The 25,555-nt window shown below is 43.9% G+C and overlaps 1 protein-coding gene and 1 long non-coding RNA gene across 2 annotated transcripts in view; one reads left to right on the forward strand and one right to left on the reverse strand.

Annotated features, from left to right (window-relative positions):
- The window catches only part of MTG1 (mitochondrial ribosome associated GTPase 1), a 408,689-nt gene that overhangs the window by 16,618 nt on the left and 366,516 nt on the right, over positions 1 to 25,555 (reverse strand). Inside the window, exon 10 of the mRNA XM_040435854.1 lies at positions 1,966 to 2,078. Within this exon, the coding sequence (XP_040291788.1) occupies positions 1,966 to 2,078 (113 nt within the window). The remainder of the gene's footprint in view (positions 1 to 1,965; positions 2,079 to 25,555) is intronic.
- Positions 5,551 to 5,880, forward strand: LOC121003916. The gene is made up of 2 exons (XR_005779624.1): positions 5,551 to 5,637; positions 5,727 to 5,880. It is a non-coding gene; the product is annotated as an uncharacterized LOC121003916 (long non-coding RNA).

Genomic DNA, 25,555 nt, shown 5'->3' on the forward strand with positions numbered 1-25,555 from the left:
TGACTGCAAAGGATTTGCAACCAATTTTTAAAAAGTGAAAGTTTGATTTTATGATTATTATTCTGTCCCATTAATTTTCGTCCCTTAACAAGTGGGAGGCACATATGCAAACTGTTGTAATTCCTACACCGTTCACCTGATTTGGATGTAAATACCCTCAAATTAAAGCTGACAGTCTGCAGTTAAAGCACATCTTGTTTGTTTCATTTCAAATCCATTGTGGTGGTGTATAGAGCCAAAAATGTTAGAATTGTGTCGATGTCCCAATATTTATTGACCCGACTGTATATTAACTAAATACACCCACAAAACTGGCTGTATCAGACTGCACTTTCAGCCAAATAACAGAAGCTAGGATTACTGGAATTACTCTTGCTTTAAAGAATGCAAACAACCTAAAATTTGTAGTAATAGATCACTTTTAGCAACCCCAATTAGTGTAGCAAAGTGCAATAGCTCCTATTGCACAGGCTTTACACTCTCCTTTTGGTTCCTGCTCTCTCCCTACAGTGTGGATAATGCCTCCCTATCCTTTCCCAACACTATGAATAATCTTTCCCTGAACAGCTCAATAGTTTTTTTGGTGAATACAGTCTTTTCTAAACACTGTCCCTAGTGCCTGTATCGTCTCTCCCTGCACTAAGTTCACTGTAAAATGAGGGAGACTGGGCAGTAGGAAGCTTTGTATAGGCCTGTGACATCCCAGTGGCTGGCCTGATTAGCTGTCTGCACGGCATTATGGGTGCTCCCTCGTTCCCAGGATTCTTACTTCTTCGTTCTAACAAGTGCAATAGTAGTACATGTGTGTAGTAGTACGTGTATAGCAGGAAAAAAATGTGATTCGTTACCACGTAGCGCGAGGAAATTCGACTTCGGGACAAATTAAATTTTTCCAGAAATTTGGATTGAATTCCACTTTGTCAACTTCGATTCGCTAATTTTTAGTGTCAGCATACAGCTGACACTAGCTGCTGATTGCTCAGGAACAGAGCCACTGCCCTCAGATACAGCAAGGGGACACACCAGGGGACACAGGCAGGCACAGTTGGAGCCAACAGGGGCACAGTCTGAGGCAGGGTGGGCATAAATTGGGCAGGCGGGCACAGATTGGGGGCACAGATGGGGATACACAAAGCAGGGCATGGAGCAGCTAGTGCCTGATTTCAGGCTCTGATCTGCAGAGTGCAGATCAGAGCCTAAAACCGGATTGCTTGGATAAGTAAAAGCATTCCAAAGTTATTACCACATAAAGTGACACATGTCAGATATGCAAAAATAGGCCCTGTCAGGAAGGTGAAAAAATGGTTGTGTCCTAAAGGGGTTAAAATGTGGCTTAGGCCTCTTTCACACGACCGTATGGCTTTTTCAGTGTTTTGCGGTCCGTTTTAAACGGATCCATTGTTCTGTTTTTTGTTTCCGTTGTGTTTTCGTTTCCGTTCCGTTTTTCCGTATGGCATATACAGTATACAGTAATTTCATAGAAAAAATTGGGCTGGGCATAACATTTTCAATAGATGGTTCCGCAAAAAACGGAACAGATGCGGAAGATGCATTTCCGTATGCGTTCCATTTTTTTGCGGACCCATAGACTTTAATGGAGCCACGGAACGTGATTTGCGGCCAAATATAGGACATGTTCTATCTTTCAACGGAACGGAAATACGGAAACGGAATGCATTCGGAGTACATTCCGTTTTTTTTTGCGGAACCATTGAAATGAATGGTTCCGTATACGGAACGCAAAAAACGGCCCGCAAAACGAAAAAAAAAAAAAACGGTCGTGTGAAAGAGGCCTTATTAGGTATATTTATGTTTATTTATATACATTGCTAGAAAACATATGAATATAATTCATATAGGCTTTTGAAGTTTTTTTTTAATATTATTCAAGCATAGTCAGTGTTAATATTGGATGCAAACAGGCCTCATCTAGCCAACCATACAAGCTGTGTTAGGAATACTCACCAACACCAGTTATGGCCTTCACTCTCTGTGTCTTTCCTAACTTAATGGCAATCTTTTTGAGCAGGGTCTCTATATCTGAGCAAGGTCCATCCAGCTCATACTGTGCCACGTATCTGAGAAAAACACAATCGCAAATATCATCAGCAATCATGTAATCAATAAAAAACAATCTGGACTCTCAGCTGCAATTTCTCATGCACTGCACTGTACAATTAAAGGTTTTGTGCCAAGTTTAAAAATAGGGGATAACTAGCAGATCACTGGGGGTCTGAACGATCACGAAAAAACGGGGGTCTTGTTCCCCTTTTCTGGTGAAAAGGCAGATTATACATGCGCACTACTGCTCATTCTCTATGAGAGCTCTGGAAATAACCGAGCACTGTAGTCAGACATTTCCGGCGGTCCCATAGAGAATTAATGGAGCAGCAGTGTACATGCATCACCCATCGCTCCACCAGAACGGAATGGGGCCACTGTTCTCATGATCGGTGGGGATCCCAGCGGTCAGATCCCCCAGAGATCAGCTGGTTATCCCCTATCCTATGGATAGGGTATAACTTTTAAACTTGGCAAAACCCCTTTATACTAACTTTGAACTGAATATTGTTTTCCATTATTGGTTATCGCTACTCTCTATAAAACAGTAAAATAAAGAATAAAAAAGAGGTATACAGAGGCATAACAACCCAACAGAGTTCTAAAAGACGTTTTAGACGCCGGTCTTAATAAACCTCTAAGCTGGCAGTGGATCCACTGAAGTTATGAAGAGGCACCGGTCTCTAAATAACTTGGGCAGATCCTCTGCCAGTTCTAAATGTAAGACAGCTTCCCTGTAGTAGAAACTCCAAAAAAGTGACCCCATTTTGGAAACTACGGGATAAGGTGGTAGTTTTGCTGGTACTATTTTATGGTATGATTTTTGGTTGCTCTATATTACACTTTTTATGAGGCAAGGTAACAAAAAATAGCTCTTTTGCCACTGTTTTTATTTTTTATTTACAATGTTCATCTGACAGGTTAGATCATGTGGTATTTTTATAAAGCAGGTTGTTATGGATGCGACAATAACATATATGTATACTCTTTTCGGTTGCTTGTTTCAGTTTTACATAATAAAGCATTTTGATAAAAATCATGATTTAGTGTCTGCATATTCTGAGAGCCATAGTTTTTTATTTTTTGGGCGATTGTCTTAGGTAAGGTCAAATTTTTTGCGGTATGAGATGACGGTTTGATTAGTACTATTTTAGGGTTCATATGACTATTTGATCACTTGGTATTACACTTTCTGTGATGTAAGGTGACAAAAAATGCCTTTTTTGACACAGTTTTTACTTTATATATTTTTTTGGTGTTCAAATGAGGGGTTAGGTCATGAGGTATTTTTATAGAGCAGGTCGTTATGGATGTGGCAATACCTAATATGTATACTTTTTATTTATTTAAGGTTTACACAACAATATAATTTTTTAAACAAAAAGAAAATCATGTTTTAGTGTCTCCAAAATCTGAGAGCCATAGTTTATTTATTTTATTTTTTGGACGATTGTCTTAGGTAGGAAATAATTTTTTGTGGGATGAGATGACTGTTTGATTGGTATGATTTTGGGGTGCGTATGACTTTTTGATCGCTTGCTATTCGACTTTTTGTGATGTAAGGTGTCAAAAAATAGCTTTTTGACACCATTTCTTTTTTTTTTTTTTTACCATGTTCACCTGAGTGGTTAAGTCATGTGATATTTTTATAGAGCAGGTTGTTACGGACGTGGCAATACCTAAAATGTATACTTTTTATTTAATTTATTTTTTACACAATAATATCGTTTTTGAAACAAAAAAAAATCATGTTTTAGTGTTTCCATATTCTGAGAACAATAGCTTTTTTATTTTTTGGCTGATTGTCTTACTTTCACACCTGCGTTTTGAATTCCGTCCAAAACAGATCAGTTCAGCCCCAATGCATTCTGAATGAATAAGGATCCGTTCAGAATGCATCAGTTTGGCTGCATTTGGTCTCCGTTCCGCTTTTGAGGCGGACACCAAAACGGTGCTTGCAGCGTTTTGGTGTCCACCTGACGATGCGGAGCCAAACGGATCCGTCCAGACTCACAATTGAAGTCAATGGGGACGGATCCGTTTGTCCTGGCTCCGCTTCGACACGGATCCGTTTGAAACCGTTCACGTCTCTGTGCATGCCCAGTAATTTCCTGTCCCTCCCCTCATCGTCGGCCATTTTGGATTATCGACTTGCTGAATACTGGTAAGTATATGAAGTTTTGTCTGTCTATCTTTCTTTTTTTCTATCTATTTATCCATCTTTCTCTAGGGGGGGCTGCTGGCACTTGGGAAGGGGTGTGTGTGTGTGTCTGGAACAGTGGGGGCTGCTGGCACTAGGGGTAGGGGGCTGCCTTTATGGGGGCTACTGACTCTGGGAAGTGACTGCTGGCACTGGGGTGGGGGCTGCTGGCACTGGGGTGTGGAGGCTGCTGGCACTGGTGGGGGTTGCCTGGAACTGTGGGGTCTGCTGGCACTGCGAGGATGTTTGTGGCTGGAACTGTGTGGGCTTCTGGCACTGCGGGGGTGTGTGTGGCTGGAACTGGGGGGTCTGCTGGCACTGCGGGGGTGTGTGTGACTGGAACTGTGGGGGCTGCTGGCATTGGGGGGCTGAGGGCACTGTGGGAAGGTTGTTTGGAACTGGGGGGGCTGATGTCACTGTGGGGGTTGCTGGCACTATGCGTGGCTGCTGTCTCTGGGGGTGATTATGGCACTTGGGGGGATTATGGCTCCTGTCTGATTAGCACCAATCTATCTTTTAAAAAGTAAGTATTAAAAAAATATATATAATTTTGTTGATATATGAGGAAAAGGTGCTCAAAGTTCCTTTAACGTTATCTGCATATTGTCTGGTATTATATTGCGTACAGATGTCATCAAAGAAGCAAACCATAGATTGGAAAAACCCACCCAGAAGGCGCCACCGTATTCAGTGGCCGGTAAGTATAAAATCAACGCTTGGAGTTTGTACTGTTTGATTTGTTGCATTAATCAGTATGTGCTCTTATTATAGATTTCTTCATCATCATCATCATCGGAGGGCTCTCCAGCTATGGCCACCGGGCTCGCTCAACAGTGGTGGACTCGCCAGCGTCCAGGGGAGGTGGACCAAGCCCAGACCGGGGCTGTCAAGAAGTAAGATATATATATATATATATATATATATATAATCTTATTAAATTTTTTTAATTTTATTTAAATACATTCTGTTTAAAACCATTTTTTGTTTTTGTTTCAGCAATCTGCACCTAGAGCCGCCAGTGAGGATCCCCCAGTCGCCTCCAGAGTCCGCAGGAATGAGCGTGGCGGTCGTAGACGTGTAAGTCTTGATTAAGTAGTTTTAATTTGCATTTTGTATTACGTTTATATTTACATTTAATTTTGTATTACCTTTTTTTCAGGGTTCCAGAGGCTCCACCAGGGAAGATGAGGAGTTTGGGGTCCCTACCATCAATAACCTGCTCCTCATCCAACTGGTGGAGGCGCGTCCATCATTATGGGACCACTCCGACTGCCACCACGCTGATCATCATCTGACCCAGCGGCTCTGGAGGGACATCTGTGCGCAAATTTTTGAGACCTCGGGGGATCTAAATGCGGCGGCTCAGGAGAAATATGGTAAGTACAACAATATGTATTTTAATACATTAATATTGTTATTTTTCTTACATCATGCTAAATTAAATTTTTATGTTTTTTTTCTATAGTCAAACTGGTTACCACGTGTTGGCGATCTATCCCGGACCGCTTCAGGAGGGATTTTAACAAGGAGGTTCAGGCCCCGAGTGGCTCCGGAGGAACCTCAGGGACCACATACATCCATACGACGGCCCTGGGGTTCCTACGAAAGGCAATGGCACCGAACGCTGTGTATGCAGAGCAGGAAGCGTTATGCGCTTCCTGTTCCGGCCCGGCGTGACCGGAGAGTGCAGGAGCTGTGTGAGGTCTTTCAGAGACCTCGATCAGCCCTGCACTGAGGCTGTACAGCGCTGAATTATGCTGTACAGCCTCTCTGGGGGGTGTATTTCTCCTGTAACTGGGGCTACTATGTCAGCCCCAGTTACAGAAGAAATCAACAGTGAAAAAAAAAAAAAGTTAAGTAAATGTCCCCCAGAGGTCTTGTATGACCTTATGGGGGACGAAAAGTAAATATTATTATTTTTTAAATAGAAAAAATAAAATAAAATAGACATATTTGGTATTGCCGCGTCCGTAAAAACCAGCTCTATAAAAATATCACATGACCTAACCCCTATAGCTCTTAGAACATGGAGACACTAAAACATATTTTTTTTGGTTTCAAAAATGCTATTATTGTGTTAAAGTGAAACAAATAAAAAAAAGTAAACATATTAGGTATTGCCGCGTCCGTAAAAACCATCTCTATAAAAATATCACATGACCTAACCCCTCGGGTGAACACCGTAAAAAAAATATATATATATAAAAACTGTCAAAAAAAGCCTTTTTTGTCATCTTACATCACAAAAAGTGCAACACCAAGCGATCAAAAAGGCATATGTCCCACAAACTGGTACCAATAAAACCGTCACCTCATCCCGCAAAAAATGAGCCCCTACAAATCTCTCAAAAAATTTAAAAAACTATAGCTCTCAGAACATGGACACATTAAAACATAATTTTTTTGTTTCAAAAATGCTATTATTGTGTAAAACTTTAATAAATAAGAAAAAGTATTCATATTCGGTATCGCCACGTCCGTAACAATCTGCTCTATAAAAATGTCACTTGACTGAACCCCTCAGGTGAACGCTGTAAAAATAAATAAATAGAAACTGTGCTAAAACAACCAATTTTTTGGTCACCTTGCCCCATAAAGTGTTATAATGAATGATCAAAAAATCATATGTACCCAAAAATAGTAGCAATTAAACTGCCACCTTATCCCCTAGTTTCCAAAATGGGATCACTTCTTGGGAGTTTCTACTGTAAGGGTGCATCAGGGGGCTTCAAATGGGACATGGCATCTAAAAACCATGTGGAGTTCCTTTTCTTCTGCGCCCTGCCGTGTGCCCATACAGCAGTTTATGACCACATGTGGGGTGTTTCTGTAAACCGCAGAATCTGGGTAATAAATATTGAGTTTTGTTTGGCTGTTAACCATCAATGTGTTAAAGAAAAAATTTGATTAAAATGGAAAATCTGCCAAAAAAGTGAAATTAAAAAATTTGATCTCCATTTTCCTTTAATTCTTGTGGAACGCCTAAAGGGTTAACAAAGTTTGTAAAATCGGTTTTAAGTAACTTGAGGGGTGTAGTTTCTACAATGGGGTCATTTATGGGGGTATCCACTATGTAGGCCCCACAAAGTGACTTCAGACCTGAACTGGTCCTTAAAAAGTGGGTTTTGGCAATTTTCTTTTGGCAAATTTGAAGAATTGCTTCTAAACTTCTAAGCCTTGTAACGTCCTAAAAAAATAAAATGACATTTCCAAAATGATGCCAACATAAAGTAGACATATAGGGAATGTTAAGTAATAAATATTTTATGAGGTATCACTTTCTGTTTTAAAAGCAGAGAAATTGAAATTTAGAAAATTGCTAATTTTTCAAAATGTTTGGTAAATTTGGGATTTTTTCATAAATAAAGGTGAAATATTTTGACTCAAATTTATGACTATCATGAAGTACAATGTGTCACGAGAAAACAATCTCTGAATGACTTGGATAAGTAAAGGCGTTCCAAAGTTATTACCACATAAAGTGAGATATGTCAGTTTTGCAAAATTAGGCCTGGTCAGGAAGGGGGCAAATGGCCCAGGTGGCAAGTGGTTAAGGACTCGGCCCTATTTCTCCTTAAGGACTTGGCCATTTTTTGCAAATCTGACCAGTGTGATTTTATGTGGTGATAACTTTAAAATGCTTTTACTTATCCAGGCCATTCTGAGATTGTTTTTTCGTCACATATTGTACTTCATGACACTGGTAAAATGAAGTAAAAAAAAATAATCATATTTATTTTTTAAAAAAAATACCAAATTTACCAAAAATTTGTCAAAAATTGCAAATTTCCAAGTTTCAATTTCTCTACTTCTATAATACATAGTAATACCTCCAAAAATAGCTATTAGTTTACATTCCCCATATGTCTACTTTATGTTTGGATCATTTTGGGAATGCCATTAAATTTTTTGGGGACGTTACAAGGCTTAGAAGTTTAGATGCAAATCTTGAAAATTTTCAGAAATTTTCAAAAACCCACTTTTTAGGGACCAGTTCAGGTCTGAAGTCACATAAGTTACATAATAGAAACCACCCAAAAGTGACCCCATTCTAGAAACTACACCCCTCAAGGTATTCAAAACTGATTTTACAAACATTATTAACCCTTTAGGTGTTCCCCAAGAGTTGATGGCAAATGGAGATGAAATCTCAGAATTAAATTTTTTTGCCAAATTTTCCATTTTAATCCATTTTTTTCCACTAACAAAGCAAGGGTAACAGCCAAACAAAACTCTATATTTATTGCCCTGACTCTGCGGTTTACAGAAACACCCGATATGTGGTCGTACACCACTCTACGGCCCCGCGTCAGGGCGTAGTGGGAAAGGAACACTGTGTGGTTTATTTACACCATGTCCCATTTGAAGCCCCCTGATGCACCCCTAGAGTAGAAACTCCAAAAACGTGACCCCATTTTGGAAACTAAGGGATAAGGTGGCAGTTTTTTTGGTACTATTTTAGGGTATATATGATTTTTGGTTGCTCTATACAACACTTTTTGTGAAGCAAACAAAAAATAGAAATTCTGAAATGTCATCTCCATTTGCCATTGACTCTTGTGGAACACTTAAAGGGTTAACAAAGTTTGTAAAATCAGTTTTGAATACCTTGAGGGGTGTAGTTTCTTAAATGGGGACACTTTTTGAAGTTTCAAATGGGACATGGTCAAAAAACAAGTCCAGCAAAAACTGCCTTCCAAAATCCATATGGCATTCCTTTCCTTCTGCGCCCTGTTGTGTGCCCGTACAGCGGTTTACGACTACATATGGGGTGTTTCTGTAAATTAAAGAATCAGGGCAATAAATATTGAGTTTTGTTTGGCTGTTAACCCTTGCTTTGTTACGGGAAAAAATGGATTAAAATGGAAAATTTGCCAAAAAATACCTGTTTTGGCACCGTTTTTATTTTTTATTATTTACAACGTTCATCTGACAGATTAGATCATGTACTATTTTTATAGAGCAGGCTGTTACGGACGCAGGGATACCTAATATGTTTACTTTTTAAAATTTATTTATTTAAGTTTTATACAATAATATCATTTTTGAAACAAAAAAAATCATTTTTGTGTCTCCATAGTCTGAGAGCCATAGTTTTTTTTATTTTTTGGGCCATTGTCTCATGTAGGGGCTAATTTTTTGCGGGATGAGACGACGGTTTGAATGGTACTATTTTGGCATACATACGACTTTTTTGATCACTTTTATTACCTTTTTTTGGTAAGTAAGGTGAGCAAAATTTCAATTTCATCATAGTTTTAATTTTTTATGGCGTTCACCGTGCGGGAAATATAACATGACCGTTTTATAGATCGGGTCGTTACGGACGCGGTGATATATAACATGTGATCAAAACTAAACAGGACGTACCGGTACGCCCTGGGTCGTTAATGACTCGGGAAACAGGGCGTACCGGTACGCCCTAAGTCCCTAAGGGGTTAAAGGGGCTGTCTGAGACAGCGGAGCGTTTGGCTCCCCTGTTTTGTCCAGCCCCCTACAGTCAGAGGGACAACAGTCCTCTCTGTCTGAGTGTAAGGGGCTGTCTGAGACAGCGGAGCGTTTGGCTCCCCTGTTTTGGCCAGCCCCCTATGGTATAAGGTAGACATAGCATAGAACATGGATGTTTTATATAAAGGACAATTCTTTACTTTCCTTTTTTTTTTTTTTTTTTTTTACTACAGAAATGCCTGAACAACCTCCTGAGGCGGAACCGGAACAGATCGCCAGCTGAGCAGGCAGAGATCCGGTAGGCCAAATCAAACTGATTATGCGAACCTTGTAGAGGTCGTTTCCGACGCGCTAGAAGGTTTTGCCGAACATCAGAAGGATTTTAGTGCTGACCTTATTTGCCGCTGGGAGGGGGCGGAGTCGGCGATTCAACGCAGCCCAAACTACCATTATGGGCTAAGCATAATCAGTTTGATGGACTCAAAGACGCACGAGCAGTTGCATGAGTTTAAGATCATGGCAAATTATGCACCGCCCCCAACCCCCACACCTATCCCCCATCCCACACCAGTGGCCAGTACCGCCAACCTTTCCCTTCCCACACCCCCCACCCCCCGAGCATGTGTTGCCTTCTGTCTCTTATTCTTCTCCTCCCCAATATTTTCCTTCAACTTCTTTCCAAACTCCCTCCACCTCTACACATGCTCGGGTCTCCTCCTCCTCAGACCCTTCCTTTCTCCACAGCCCACAATTACACCCTGCATCCTTTCCTGTGGCCCGTAGTTTCATCTCAGATAATCGACAGGACAGGGGGGCTACCATTGCCAGCCCCAGACCACCAACCCCACGACAGTCCACCTCCCCTCACCATTATGAGCAATTATAAAAGTTTATGTTTATATTTATTTATTTATTTTTATTGCTTAAAACATTAATAAATTATAGTTTACTTCACTGTGTCTGTGTTTTTATTGTCCTGTACAGGGTAACCTTGGCCACTACAGCTGCGTTGAAATTAAAACTACCCTAGTCTCGCTACTGTGCGTTTCTTGTAACATTGGTGGAACCCGCACCTATATCGAGAATGGAGCGGGGAGCACTGTTGCTGGAGGACCACAAATTTCCCGTGGTACGTCCACCACCAAGCGCTAATCCCCACCTCTCCCATAGAAATGAATGGAGGGCGGCTGCGCAGCTGCCCTCATCCACTTTCTTGGCTCCGTTCTCAATATAGGTGAGGGTACCAGCGGTGGGACCCGCACCTATAAGACAATGTGGGCATATCCTAGCGGTATGCTCCCATTGTCTGAGATGAGAAAACCCCCTTTAAGGCCTCTTGCACACGACTGTATCCCCCCAGAGTCATAAGGTCCGTGAGCGGGCCATATGTCCCGTAGTGGCATTGATCGTGCGCACGAGAGTACACAGCATCATAGTGTACAATGATTCTGTGCAAGTAGAGCTGCCCGCGGGGATATTGTCTTGCACTAATAGATCATATGAGTGCAGGACAATAGCCCAGTGTGCGGCACAACATGGTCAGCATCATGATGCTCTGTACTCCCATACGCACGATCAATGATCAGGGACATATGGCCCGCTAACGAACACTATACATCTTTAAGTGCATGTAGTCGTGTACAAGAGTCCGAAAGGTGTGGTCCATGATCAAAGCTAAAACCGGACCAACTTTGAATTTTAACAAGATAGCCCTGGAGAAATTAGGAGCATGACAACCCTGGGGATCTGAATACATGAAGAGGGGGGAACCTTTGAGATGCTACTCATTCCAAAACGGATCCGCTGAACGGATGCAAAAACGGAAACAAACGTGACAAACGGATCCGCAATACAGACTGATCCGTTTGAACTGATCCATCTGAATGGTTTCCGTTTGTCTCCGTTTAGACATTTTATTGACAGATCAGTTTCAAACGGATCCGTGAAACGCCAGTGTGAAAGTAGCCATAGGTAGGGTATCATTTTTGCAGGATGAGATGACGGTTTGATTGGCACTATTTTGGGGTGCATATGACTTTTTGATCGCTTGCTATTACACTTTTTGTGATGTAAGGTGACAAAAAATTGCTTTTTTGACGCCGTTTTTATTTTATCTTTTTATTGCTACTTTTACACTGGTGTTTCTGGGTCCCCTTGTGAGAGCCGTTTCAGGGCTCTCACAAGTGGCCCAAAACAGATCAGTTCAGCCCCAATGCATTCTGAATGGATAAGGATCCGTTCAGAATGCATCAATTTGGCTGCGTTTGGTCTCCATTATGTTTTTTAGATGGTCACTAAAACGCAGCTTGCAGCGTTTTGGTGACCGCCTGACTATGCGGAGCCAAATGGATCCATCCTGACTTACAATGTAAGTCAATGAGGACGGATCCGTTTTTTCACTGAAACAATATGGTGCAATTGAAAACAGATCCGTCCCCCATTGACTTTCAATGTAAGTCAAGAAGGATCCGTTTTGATTTACACTTTTTTTTTTATGAATAATAGATTTGCAAGATGCATATTACCATATACCCATTTTCAAAGATCATCAAAGATTTCTCAGGATAGCAGTATTTATGAGAGGTCACCTCTTTCACTTTCAATTTCAGGCGCTCCCTCTTGGCCTGTCAACAACTCCCAGAATTTTCATGAAAGTAGTGGCAGAAATAACCAGTTATCTTCATCTACAGGGCATTCTTATTGTGCCGTACCTGGACGACTTCCTATTGGCAGGAGAATCAGAAAATCAGCTTCTGGCACATCCAGACCTGGTTCAAAAAACCTTCACAAATCTGGGATGAACATAAATATAAAAAAATCCAACCTCGTTCCAGCTCAGCCAAAAGTCATTTTGGTAGTCCTCCTCGACTCTTGCTTACTGATGTCCTTCCTCCCAGAAGAGAAGCAGTCATCCCTTCAATTAAAAGTAAAGCAGTTTTGCAGCCTAAGATCCACTACTCTCAGAAATGTCATGACAATTCTGGGAATTTTAACTTCCTCAATCCCTGCTGTCAGATAGGAAAAAAGCCACACCAGAATTCTGCAAGCCTTTCTTCTATCATTTTGGGATGGCAACAGAAGCTCTCTGGACAAGAAAGTTTTAATTCCACCGTTCGTAAAACATTCCCTGCTTGGTGGAGGATGAAAATAAATCTGCAAAGAGGCATCAATAAAACCTTCTAGTGGTGTCTACAGATGCCAGCAGACGAGGCTGGGGAGGCCATACGGGGGACCTTATGGTTCAAGGCGTCTGGGACGATTCCATGCTACAGGCATCATCAAACCTAAGAGAGCTTAGAGCAGTCTATGAAGTTCTTCTAGCCCTTCACTCAAAGACCCCTCTCGATCATGTCAAGATCCTGTCGGACAATGTGACGACAGCCGCTTATTTAAATAGGCAAGGAGGTATTCGAAACAGATCACTGGCAGCAACAGCAAAATATATCTTTCTCTTTGCGGAGAGACACCTATCCTCTCTAACGGCCGTGCATTTAAAAGGAAGCAGCAATATGGTGGCTGACTTCCTCAGCTGTCAATCTCTAAAAGAGGGAGAATGGACTTTACATCCCAGTGTCTTTCTTCAAATTACCAAGATGTGGGGTGTTCCAATTCTGGATTTTTTCGCCGATTGGATGAACAGGAAAGTAGAGAGGTTTTGTTCTCTGTCTCCCCTACACGGTCCAGAAATAGTAGACACCCTATCTCGGCCTTGGCCAAAGGGTCTGTTATATTAAACTCCGGTCCGGTATTTGACCTCACCTGGCGGTAAATCAGCCCAGCCGCACATGCAGGGAAGAAAATACCTGCCTTGCCAGACACAATCCCTCACTGTGTCACCTCCCCCTTTGTTCAACCCTAAGGGGGTGGACACACGCCAGACAATGCACCCAGGACAGGGCTTTCACTTTTCCCTGCAACCGGCCTGCTCTGTGTTCTACCGAGAACTTAAAAACCATCTGGTGACCCGGGCATTCCTGTCTTTGGCCTGGCTCATCCAGTTGAGAGGGGAGTGGTCGGTCACCAGGCGAAACTTTCTCCCCGACAAATAGTAGCGGAGAGACTCGAGTGCCCACTTAATAGCCAGGCACTCTCTCTCCACTATACTGTAACTGGTTTCGGCTGGGGTGAGCTTACAGCTTAGGAAGACAACGGGATGCTCCTCCCCGTTGACTTCCTGAGACAGTACAGCACAGAGGCCTACTTCAAAGGAATCTGTTTGTACCACGAACTCCCTCTTGAATTCCGGCGTCACTAAAACCGGTGACCAACACAGGGCCAACTTCAAAGCGGCAATAGACTTTTCCGCCCGATCATCCAAGTGAACCATCACTGATTTTCGTCCCTTCAAGAGCCCTTTCAAGGGTGTGGCTAGTGTAGCAAAGTGGGCAACAAACCTCATGTAATAGCCCACCATTCCCAGGAATGACTATTTGCCTAGTGGTGACAGGTCGGGGCCAATTCCGTATCGCCACTATTTTGTTCACTTGGGGTTTGAGGACTCCGCAACCAATGACATACCCCAGGTACTTCGTCTCTTCTGACCCTATTGCACATTTTTTTGGGTTAGCGGTTAGGCCAGCTTTCCGAAGGGAGTCCACTACAGCCTGCACTTTGGGTAGGTGACTTTCCCAGTTGGTACTGTGGATGACAATATCGTCCAGGTAAGCCGAAGCGTACCGACGATGTGGATGAAGCACAATGTCCATTAGTCGCTGAAAAGTGGCCGGGGCACCATGCAGACCAAAGGGTAAGACCTTATATTGATACAGCCCCTCGGGCGTGATTAAGGCAGTTTTCTCTTTGGCAGCCTCCATTAAGGGCACCTGCCAGTACCCTTTCGTGAGGTCCAAAACAGAAAAATAACAGGCTTGTCCTAACCTCTTGATGAGCTCATCCATCCAGGGCATGGGATATGCATCAAATTTGGAAACCTCGTAAAGTTTTCAAAAGTCGTTACAAAACCGCAACTTTTCCGTCCGGCTTGGGTATCAATACTATAGTACTGGCCCACTCACTTTTTGACTCCTCAATGACGTCTAGCTGCAACATTAGTTGCACCTCCTCCAATATGGCTTGTCTCTGAGCCTCGGGCTCCCGGTATGGTTTTAATCAGACTTTTGCCTGAGGCTCAGTGACAATGTCATACTGGATTATGGAAGTGTGTCCAGGGAGGTCCAAGAACACATCTGTGTTCCCACTAACGAATTCCCTGGCCTCCTGAGTCTGTTTAGAGGAGAGGCTGTCAGCAATTTTTACTGTGGCAGCCGCCTCTCTTGCATCAGAGGGGCCGGTACCTCTTCTCCTAGAAAACCCGGCCGCGGGTTGTATTCTGTACAGGTTTCCCCATTTTTCCACGGTTTGAGTGAATTCACATGGTAAACCTGCTCCGGCTTTCGCTGCCCTGGCTGGTGTACCTTCTAGTTTATATCTCCAATTTTCTCGAGTACCTCGTAAGGCCCCTGTCACCTAGCCAGGAACTTACTGTCCACGGCCGGCACCAGAACCAAAACCTGATCACCTGGGTTAAAGATCAGGACCCGAGCCTGCCGATTACAGACCGGACTCTGGGCTCGCTGAGCTGCCTCCATATGCTCCCTAACAAGAGGCAACACTGTCTCTATCCGATCTTGTATCTGGTTAACGTACTCAATGACACTTTTATGTGGAGTTGGTTGTTGTTCCCACGCCTCTTTGGCCACGTCCAGTTCGAAGGGCTAGAACCCAGTAGAGGCCTGAGGTACCTCTCGCACTGCGAACATGTGATAGGGCAGTACTTCCCATAGCTTTTTCAACAAATTTTTTTTATGTTTGGTTAAACCGTTCTACCAGACCGTCCGTTTGTGGATGGTAAACAGGCGTCCGTAGTTGTTTTATGTGCAGCAACTTATAGAGTTCCCTTATCACCTTGGACATAAAAGGGGTCCCTTGGTCGGTCAGAACCTCTTTAGGTAGTCCTACTCTGGAAAACATCTCCATTAACTCTTTAGCTATGAGTTTGGCCGAAGTATGTCGCAGTGGCACTGCCTCCTAGTAGTGAGTGGCGTAGTCTAGAATGACTAAGATGTGTGGATGCCCTCTGGCGGACTTCGGTACTGGGCCTATGAGGTCCATAGCTATTCGGTCAAACGGTACTTCGATAAACGGGAGAGGTACTAGGGGACTACGGAAATAAGGCTGGGGGCTAGTTATCTGGCAGGTCGGGCAATACTTACAAAACTATTCCACTTCTTTGAATATGCTGGGCCAGTAAAACCGCTGTAGAATTCGATCCTGAGTTTTCTGCAGCCCCAGGTGACCCTCTAGAACGTGTTGGTGAGCTAGATCTAACACAAGCTTGCGATAAGCCTTGTGGACCACCAACTGTTTAATAAGTTCACCCCGTAGTTGGATTACCCGATACTACATATCTTGATGAACCACAAAACGGGGAAAACACTGACTCTGCCCCAAGTTGTTGTGGTTCACCATCTACTATTAACACATTTTCCCAGGTGTGGGATAGGGTTGGGTCCCGACGTTGGGCGGTACCAAAATTATCCTTGGAGACATTGAGGTCTGCCAATTCAGGACCCGGTGGAAAGTCTTCCACGTCTCCCACCATCACACTTAGCGGAGTTGTCTCCCCCCTCTTCCACCGAAGTGGCGGTCACCCCTACCACTGGCCCTTCGGTCTCAGGTTCCCAGGGTTCTGGTCTCCCCCCTGAGCCGAGCCACTCTGTTAGGGTTACCCGTGTCTCATGGGTATCAGTCACTCTCATAGCAGGCCACAGTTCCAGGAAGTCTCTCTCTATTATAAGTTTGTAGTGTAAATTTGGGGCAACTGCCACTTTGTGAGTTCATCTGCCAGCCCCTGTGGTTAGAGACACCAGGGCGGTGGGATAGTCTTTTAAGTCTCCATGGATGCACATGACCCCGACTTTCCATCCAGTATACTCCGCTGACCGTACCAGGGGAGCCCTCACTAGGGGCACTAGACCAGTCCAGCAGAGCCTCCGCTGGAGTGTCTCCTACCTCCACCTGGCACAGGTGGTTTAGAGTTTTTGGGGTACCTACTGCACACAGTCGCTATATGCCAGGAAGCTGACGGTAGCCATTGTCAGTATCCATGGGTTCCACCTGATTGGGACAGTCAGCTTTTACATGGCCTGGCTCCTGACACAGCCAGCAGACTATCGGAGCCAGGTCGGTAGAGGGTACACCCCGGGTGGGTTTGTTTGGTACAAGTCGCCGGGTCTGGGATGGAGATTTATGGGGTTTGACTGCCCCCCTCCCAAAAGAACCCCCTGTAACAGTCTTAGTAGCCCAGTAGCACTCCACCAGGCACACCATTTCTAGGGCATTGCCAGGAGACACCTGGCCGATCCAGTGCTGTAGAGCCCTCCAGAACATATCAACCAAAAGTCTATCCAGAATAGCCATGGGACTCAGCACATCAGGCTGTAGCGACTTTGCAAGAGGTGGAATAAGTCATAATACTGGGTACTCGCAGGCTCAACCGGCTTAAACCCCCACTGATGTACCCGCTGGGCCCGGACCAACACATTCATCCCCAGTCTTGCCAAAATCTCACCCTTTACTTTTTGGTAGTCGGCCGCTGGGAATCGGATGCCAGGAATGGAGAGACGACCTCAGCCCACTGGTCGCGGGGTAGCTTTTCACTGATGGCCACTTTCTCGTACATCGCCAGGTTGGTTTCGATGTAGTCTGTGGGGGTCATCTTAAGAATCGTGGCATGGACTGCTTTCCATGCATCGTGGGTAAGCGGGCGCAGTACAGAGGCAAAATACAAGTTCTTAACTCAAAACATCAGTGTTTATTCACACTTGAGGCAATTGCACAAAACAGCATGTAACTTTGCAGTCTTGTGTTATATGAACTTTCCATTGTGTGTGAATTAACACCAAGTCACCTTGCTGGCAGTTCTGCCTCCAGTAGTCCACAGCAGGCTTTAGGGGGCTGTTTCCCCAGCGTGCGACTCTCAGCCCTCCAGCGTGGCACAAAGCCTCAGATCCCAAAAACAGAGACATCTCTGCTGATATCAGCTGCCTATTTAAGGACAGCCAGGTGCTGCCAAAACCCTGAGTGGCACTTAAACTCCGGTCCAGTATTTGACCTCACCTGGCTGGAAATCAGCCCAGCTGCACATGCTGGGAGGAAAATACCTGCCTTGCCAGACACAACCCCTCACTGTGTCAAATCTCCAAGATCTATCTCAGAACGTGGAAGGTTTTCCTTTTGTTTTCTAGTAACAAGATCCAGCAAAGTTCCTTACTCAACATTCCTGTGATTCTCGACTTCCTGCAGGCAGGTTTGAACAAGGGGCTTAAGCCATCCACCCTTAAAGTTCAGATCTCTGCCTTAACAGTATTTCTAGAGACAAACCTAGTGTCACAGCTAAGGATGGGGAAAACCCTCAGCCGTGCAATGCCAGAAGATGGATGGTCGATGCAAGGCTGGGACAGGAATCAGGTCACCTCCTATCAATCCCTAATTCTGACCCTGTCTCCTAGCCGTATGAGCCGACCCTGATAGTGGGAGGGCTCATACTCCGGAACCTAATATTCCTACTCGCCCTCAGGGTGGCCCTGGACTAGGAGAAGGGTAAGACTACTTGTTCCTCCAGGATACGGACGAACAGGAGTCTCACTGGCCAAGCTATAAAGAAAGGGGAAACATAAACAGACATATGGCAATGGCAGGTAAGTGAAACAAGAACCACACCTACCTGCCACAGACACACAGCCTGGAACCCAGGTGCAAGTGCTGCTGTACACAACAACACAAGGAACACAGCACACACACCACACATCACACGGGAACCCAGGAAACCATAAGCTGCAATAAATAAAGAGACCAAACACACACCTTCATAACACCATGAAACATAAGCTATGACCACAAGGGTGGCCCCCACTGGCAGATGGTATATCACAGGAGGATGCATCCAGCTAGCCATGGCTGAAGTACCCCTCAGACTACTGATCTTCACTGAGGCTTTATAGCCCATGTAGCCACACCCACACACAGACACACCCAGTGCACACATACTAGGAAGGAAGTTAACCCTTCCAACACAAGGCAAGGGAAGACGGCCACTTAAAGGGGAAGTACACACAAAAACACACACTTCACCTGTTGCCGCGGGCAACGGCATGCGTGGCAACCATGTCCTGGGGATCAGCCAGAGGGCCGAGACACTGCCACCACATGCACACAACACCAAACGTAGTCACGGGCAACCAAGTGAAGGAAAATGTCACTAAGCACACCATAGGCCGTGACACCTAGCTGATCATCCTCTATTTAGGAGATTCATCAAGGGAGCAAGCAAAGGTTCCATCCCACCATGGGACTTGAACCTAGTCCTTACAGCACTAATGGATTCTTCATTTGAACCTATTGATAATATTTCCCTCAAACTCCTGACCCTAAAGACTACAATCCTCTTTGCCATAACAACGGCAAGAAGGGTGGGGGAAATACAGGCCTTCTCTTGCTGCCCTCCTTATCTTAGGATCCTAGACAACAGGATAATCTTAAAACATTGTCCATCATTCCTACCGAAAGTAGTATTCAGATTTAACTGTAATCAGGAAGTCAATCTACCATCATTTTGTCCATCACCTTCGACAAACCAAGAGAGGCGCTTTCATAACCTGGATGTAAGATGTGTTCTTACCTACCTAAAAATCTGGAGAGAAGAAATGAAGTCCGATCACCTCCGCCTTCAGTTTCAGGGACCTAACAAAGGTCAGGCAGCCAGCAAAGCCACTATTGCGAGATGGATAAAGCAGGCAATTTCTCTGTGTTATACTTAGAAGAACCTGGATCCTCCAAAGGGACTAAGGGCCCATTCAACATGAGCTTTGTCGACCTCTTGGGCAGAAAATGCAGCCATCTCGACTGAACAAATCTGTAAGGCAGCTGTGTGTGCAAATCCAATGACTTTCTTCAACCATTATAAATTAAAGGTCATGCATAATCAGGATTTATCCTTTGGGTGAAGAATTCTTTCTGCCGTAATCCCACCCTAAAAAAACTCCTCTGTTTTTCCTCGTCAGTGCCGTTGGGGGAGGCGCCAGGGAAAAGGGTTAATTACTCTTACTGGTAATTGGATTTTCCAGTAGCCTCCCCAACGGCACTGGGGGATTCCCACCCTTAATTATGGTTTCTTTGGATTTATGTTTTCATGTTCGTTCTTTTATTCCAGTTGGATTAATATAATTTACTTTTTGCATCATTATGGTGTACTTTGTTATTCACTGATTAAAAGGGGCCTCCTCCCCTTACCTAAAGTTTGAGCTTCCGTGTTGTTTCCTGTCCTGGAGGCGGGGAGCACCCTCCTGTCAGTACCGTTGGGGAGGCTATTGGAAAATCCAATTACCGGTAAGAGTAATTAACCCTTTCTTTCCTTATCGTTCTTTGGGTTTTGACATAAAGAAGATAAAACAGTCTCCTAAGAACGATGGAAGGGGGATACAGCCTTGGGTAGGAAAGCTGGGTCTGTTCTAATAACCACTCTATTCTCTAGGAAATTAGTAAAAGGAGGGTTAGTAGAGAGGGTACTAATTGTCCTTATCCTTCTGGCCGAGGTGATGGCCATAAAAAAAAAAAACTGACTTAATGGTTAGGATGTTAATCGGAATATCATCCAATGGTTCAAATGGGGGATTCATCAAGCTAGAAAGGACCAAATTAAGGTCCCAGAGTGGAATTTTAAGGTTATCAGGTGGAGTAAGTCATCCCACCGCCTTAAAAAACCTCTTTACCCAAGGATTTAAGGTCAGAGATACATTAATAAAAACACAGCGCAGAGAATTGAACTGTAAGAGTACTAGGTCTCAGTTTTTTGTTTAAATCTAAAATCTTTGGCATAGGAGGGGGCAGTAATGGATCTACTGAACACTGACAAAAACTCAAAAAGGCCGACCATTCTCGAATACAGTTTTGATGTGACCGGCTTCCTGCTGGATAAAAGGGTAGAAACAACCTGATTAGATAAAACTATTCTTCTTAGGATCCCCCTCTCAAATTCCAGGCCGTCAGGTGCAACTTGTCTCAATCTGGATGAAACACCAGACCCTGAAAGATGATATCCCTCCGTAATCGTAGTACCCAGGGATCGGAGAGGAACATCCTTCTCAGCCAGGTGAACCAGATTCTCCCTGGCCAAAAGGGAGCTATCAAAATTTGTCCCACCTGCTCTGACCTCAGTTTTTGAACTAATCTGGGTATGAATCTCAGATGAGGAAAGACATATAGCAGATGATCCGGCCAGGAGAGAGAAAAGGTGTCTATCCCTGTTGGGTTGTCCCTGGGGTTGAGGGAAAAGAAAAGATGGTGAAAAACTATAAATATTGCTTATTAATATCAATAATTGCCATCAACAGCAATATCTGACCTTACTGGTGTAAAAAGGGCAGAATATCACCAATTTTTTGATGAACACGGTCAATATTCCCTTTTCCCCCCTAGCTCATGGAATTGTTCTCAGTTTATACCACAGCTACCAGTATGTTACCTTGGTATCACCAGGAACAACACACAACTCTTGCAGATGTAACACACCTTTACTTAACTACAATATACTACAACATATACAAATACTTTCAATATCATGGTCACATAAGTATACTTACACCATGTAATTGACCTATAGTCTAAAAATATAGACAAAAGATACTTAGCCTTAGATTGTATGGTGGTCCCACTTCCTGCATCTAATACTTCACAGGAAGCTGTTCTGTTTGAGAAATGCCCCAGTGGCCAGGTATATTAACACCAGCCTCCCCAATTCATTGTACCTGTGATGTAAGCACGGGAAGGGGTGGGGTAATGACTATGTAACCACATGGCAAAGTGATGTTACTCACTAAACCATTTGTCTAATTTAAATGTCAAAACAAGGCTCAATCTCAGCCCTGTAACATATCCCCCTGAATTACTGATAATAAAATAATCAGTAATTATAGAGTTCATGGCCAAACTACACCTTGTATGTATATCTATGTGACACATCAAAACAAAGATAGAGACTATGAAGTAGATAAAAAGAAAAACCTTCTGTGTAATTGGCACACAGTAGGAAAAAACATCCAACATAATCTGCTTCTGTGTTGTCCGCCCCCCTGAGGTGAACAGCTGCCATGGACAGAACCAGAGGAATAATAGTTGAATAGTTTCCTGAGCTAATGACATCAAAGATGGAGACCACCTGGTGCCTCCCTGCCTGCTCAGATATGCAACTGCTGTGGAGTTGTCCAATAATACCTTGACATGTCGACCCCTCGGCCTTGTCAGATAGCCCTTGCACTTGAGAGCCCTTAGTTCCCTCACATTCTATGATTCTTGTGACTGTATCTGCGATCAATGGCCTTGAAGGACACCTAGTACAGAATGGGTCACCCAACCCTTTGGACTGGCATCTGTTGTAATTACCAACTGATCGACCAAGACCAAGGTAACCCCTCAGGTTTTCTAGGGAAATCCACCAGGTCAAAGAGGAAAAACCTAAAGGTTTAACTGTAGAGGTTGGTCTAAAGTTAGGGGGGAACTGTCCCAGGTTTCAAGTATCTTCCACTGGAGCAGATGGGAATGAAAGAAGGCTCAATTCACTGCGGGAATGGAAGAGGTCATTTTCCCTGATACCGCCATACCCCATCTGATCGTAGTAGACTCTGCTTGACACAGAATCTGAACATCCTGAATTAGAGTGCCTATCTTTTCCTGAGGGAGAAGACATCTCTGGTTTACCGAGTTCAGATTAAAACCCAGAAATAAACGTAGAAGGGACGGGATTAGGGACTATTTCTCCCAATTTATCTGCCACCCTGACTTCTGCAGAATGGTAATCGTATAATTAAGATGTTCTAGGAGAATCACTGGGGATTTTGCTACCAACAGAAAATCGTCCAAGTAAGGTACTATCAAAATGTTCCTTTCCATTACATGAGCCATCAATTCTGCCATGAGTTTTGAAAAAAGCATGGCAGAAACAAAAAAATCATAATTTTCCGCTAACTTGTGACAAAAAATAAAAAGTTCTATGAACTCACTATGCCCATCAGCGAATACCTTAGGGTGTCTACTTTCCGAAATGGGGTCATTTGTGGGTTTTTTCTACTGTCTGGGCATTGTAAAACCTCAGGAAACATGACAGGTGCTCAGAAAGTCACAGCTGCTTCAAAAAGCGGAAATTCACATTTTTGTACCATAGTTTGTAAACGCTATAACTTTTACCCAAACCATTTTTTTTACCCAAACATTTTTTTTTTTTTATCAAAGGCATGTAGAACAATAAACTTAGAGAAAAATTTATATATAGATGTCGTTTAAAAAAAAAAAAATTACAACTGAAAGTGAAAAATGTCATTTTTTTGCAAAAATTTCGTTAAATTTTGATTAATAACAAAAAAGTAAAAATGTCATCAGCAATGAAATACCACCAAATGAAAGCTCTATTAGTGAGAAGAAAAGGAGGTAAAATTCATTTGGGTGGTAAGTTGCATGACCGAGCAATAAACCGTGAAAGTAGTGTAGTGCAGAAGTGTAAAAAGTGGCCTGGTCATTAAGGGTGTTTAAAGAGGACCTTTCACCAGAATAAAGCATCTAAACTACCTATACAGACGTGTAGAGCGGCGCCCAGGGATCCCCCTGCACTTACTGTTATACCCGGGCGCCGCTCTGTTTGCCCGGTATAGCCTCCCGTATCTTCATAGTTAGGCTCCACCCAGGGAAACCTGCCGCGGTCTCCTTCTCCCATGCTGTAGCGCTGGCCAATCACAGCGCTCAGCTCATAGCCTGAGAGGCTTTTTTTTCTCTCAGGCTATGAGCTGAGCGCTGCGATTGGCCAGCGCTACAGCATGGGAAAAGGAGACTGCGGCAGGTTCCACTGGGTGGAGCCTAACTATGAAGATACCGGAGGCTATAACGGGAGAACGGAGCGGCGCCCGGGTATAACAGTAAGTGCAGGGGGATCCCTGGGCGCCGCTCTACATGTCTGTATAGTTAGTTTAGATGCTTTATTCTGGTGAAAGGTCCTCTTTAAGCTAGGGGGGCTGAGGTGGTTAAAGCACAGCCAGAGGTAAGAGGGGTATATATGGACTCTGCGTACATTAGCAATTATATTAAAGGGGTTTTCTCATCTTGCTACTTCATTCTCAATTGCTACCAGCTAGCTGTTCACTTCCTGTTTTTTCTGCAGATAAGGCTGGGCGGGCTTAGGCAGCTAGAGTGAAGGCCGGCCACACCTCTTTATGACATCACACTGAGAGCGGAGTCCTGAGTGCTAGTTCATGTGAAAAGTATGACTCATCAGTCTGGCAGCCTGCAGTGTGTGTGAGGGGAATGGTCACTCAGAGAGCCATGTGAAGTGAGCTCAGTGTACAGTAACATGTGGCTGTTCTGCAGTTTTACACATAAAATCTCTGTCTGATCTTTTACAAACCCATTCTGTGCATCAAAAACTTTAATTCCATATTATACATAAGCCCAAAAGCTTGACCAACCCCCACCCACCAGCACTGATGCAGATTTGTTTCCATTACAGCTGTACTCCAGTTGTGTATAAACCTTACACTATGTATCTTTATGCATATACAGCTCAGCTACATGTGTCTTCTCCAGTCCCCTAACATCACTTTGGCTGAATGGCTTCCTATACAGCCCTGCTACATCTTTATTCTACTCCCCCGCTAGCACTGTGTCTGAAAAGCTTCATATACAGCTCTGCTACATCTGTCTGTTTATCTCTTCAACCAGCACTGTGTCAGAACAGCCGCATATTCAGCTCTGCTACATCTGTTTCTCTCTTCCACCAGCATTGATGCTGACCTGCAACATATACAGCTCTGCTACATCTGTTTTTATATTCAACTAGCACTGTGTCAGAACACCCGCATATTCAGCTCTGCTACATCTGTTTCTCTTTCACCAGCATTGATGCTGACCTGCCACATATACAGCTCTGCTACATCTGTTTTTCTATTCAACCAGCACTGTGTCAGAACACTGGCATATTCAGCTCTGCTACATATGTTTCTCTTTCACCAGCCCCCAAGTGCCTCCATCTGCCCCCATATAGCCTCCATCTGCCCCCATATAGCCTCCACCTGCCCCCATATAGACTCCATCTGCCCCCCCATATGCCTCCATCTGCCCCCAAACGCATATATAACAAATACTCACCCCGCTGTCTCTCCCACGCCGTCTGCACTCATCTCTTCCTTCCACGAACTGATTGGCCGGCCGCGCATGCGCAGATCTATTTTCAACGCAGGTCAAAGGAAAATAGATCTGCGCATGCGCGGCCGGAGACGTGCGCGATCTCGAGAAGAATTGCGGCCGCCACTAGATCACCAGGGAAAGATGTGCGCAGACCCATGGATGCGGCCGGCGAGCGGTGGCCGTATCCATGGGTAGCGACTATAAACAATGCTACATGATTTTGCAATTTTAATCAAGACTATAGGATTTTGAAAAATGATTATATTTAGGAAAAGCCTCAGGGGGGGTGGGGGATGAAACATGATTACCCAGATGATAATACCCCTTTAAGTCCAATACTGAAAATTGCTGTTTGGGGGGGGGGGGGGGGGTGACAGAAGCCCTTTAAACAGAAGAAAATACGCCTTCTGGAGTGGCCCAGTCAGAGTCCTGACCTCAACCCGATTGAAATGCTGTGGCATGACCTCAAGAAAGCGATTCACACCAGACATCCCAAGAATATTGCTGAACTGAAACAGTTCTGTAAAGAGGAATGGTCAAGAATTAAACCTGACCATTGTGCACGTCTGATCTGCAACTACAGGAAATGTTTGGTTGAAGTTATTGCTGCCAAAGGAGGTT

This window comes from Bufo bufo, chromosome 6, assembly GCF_905171765.1.
Source record: "Bufo bufo chromosome 6, aBufBuf1.1, whole genome shotgun sequence".
Classification (NCBI taxonomy): domain Eukaryota; kingdom Metazoa; phylum Chordata; class Amphibia; order Anura; family Bufonidae; genus Bufo; species Bufo bufo.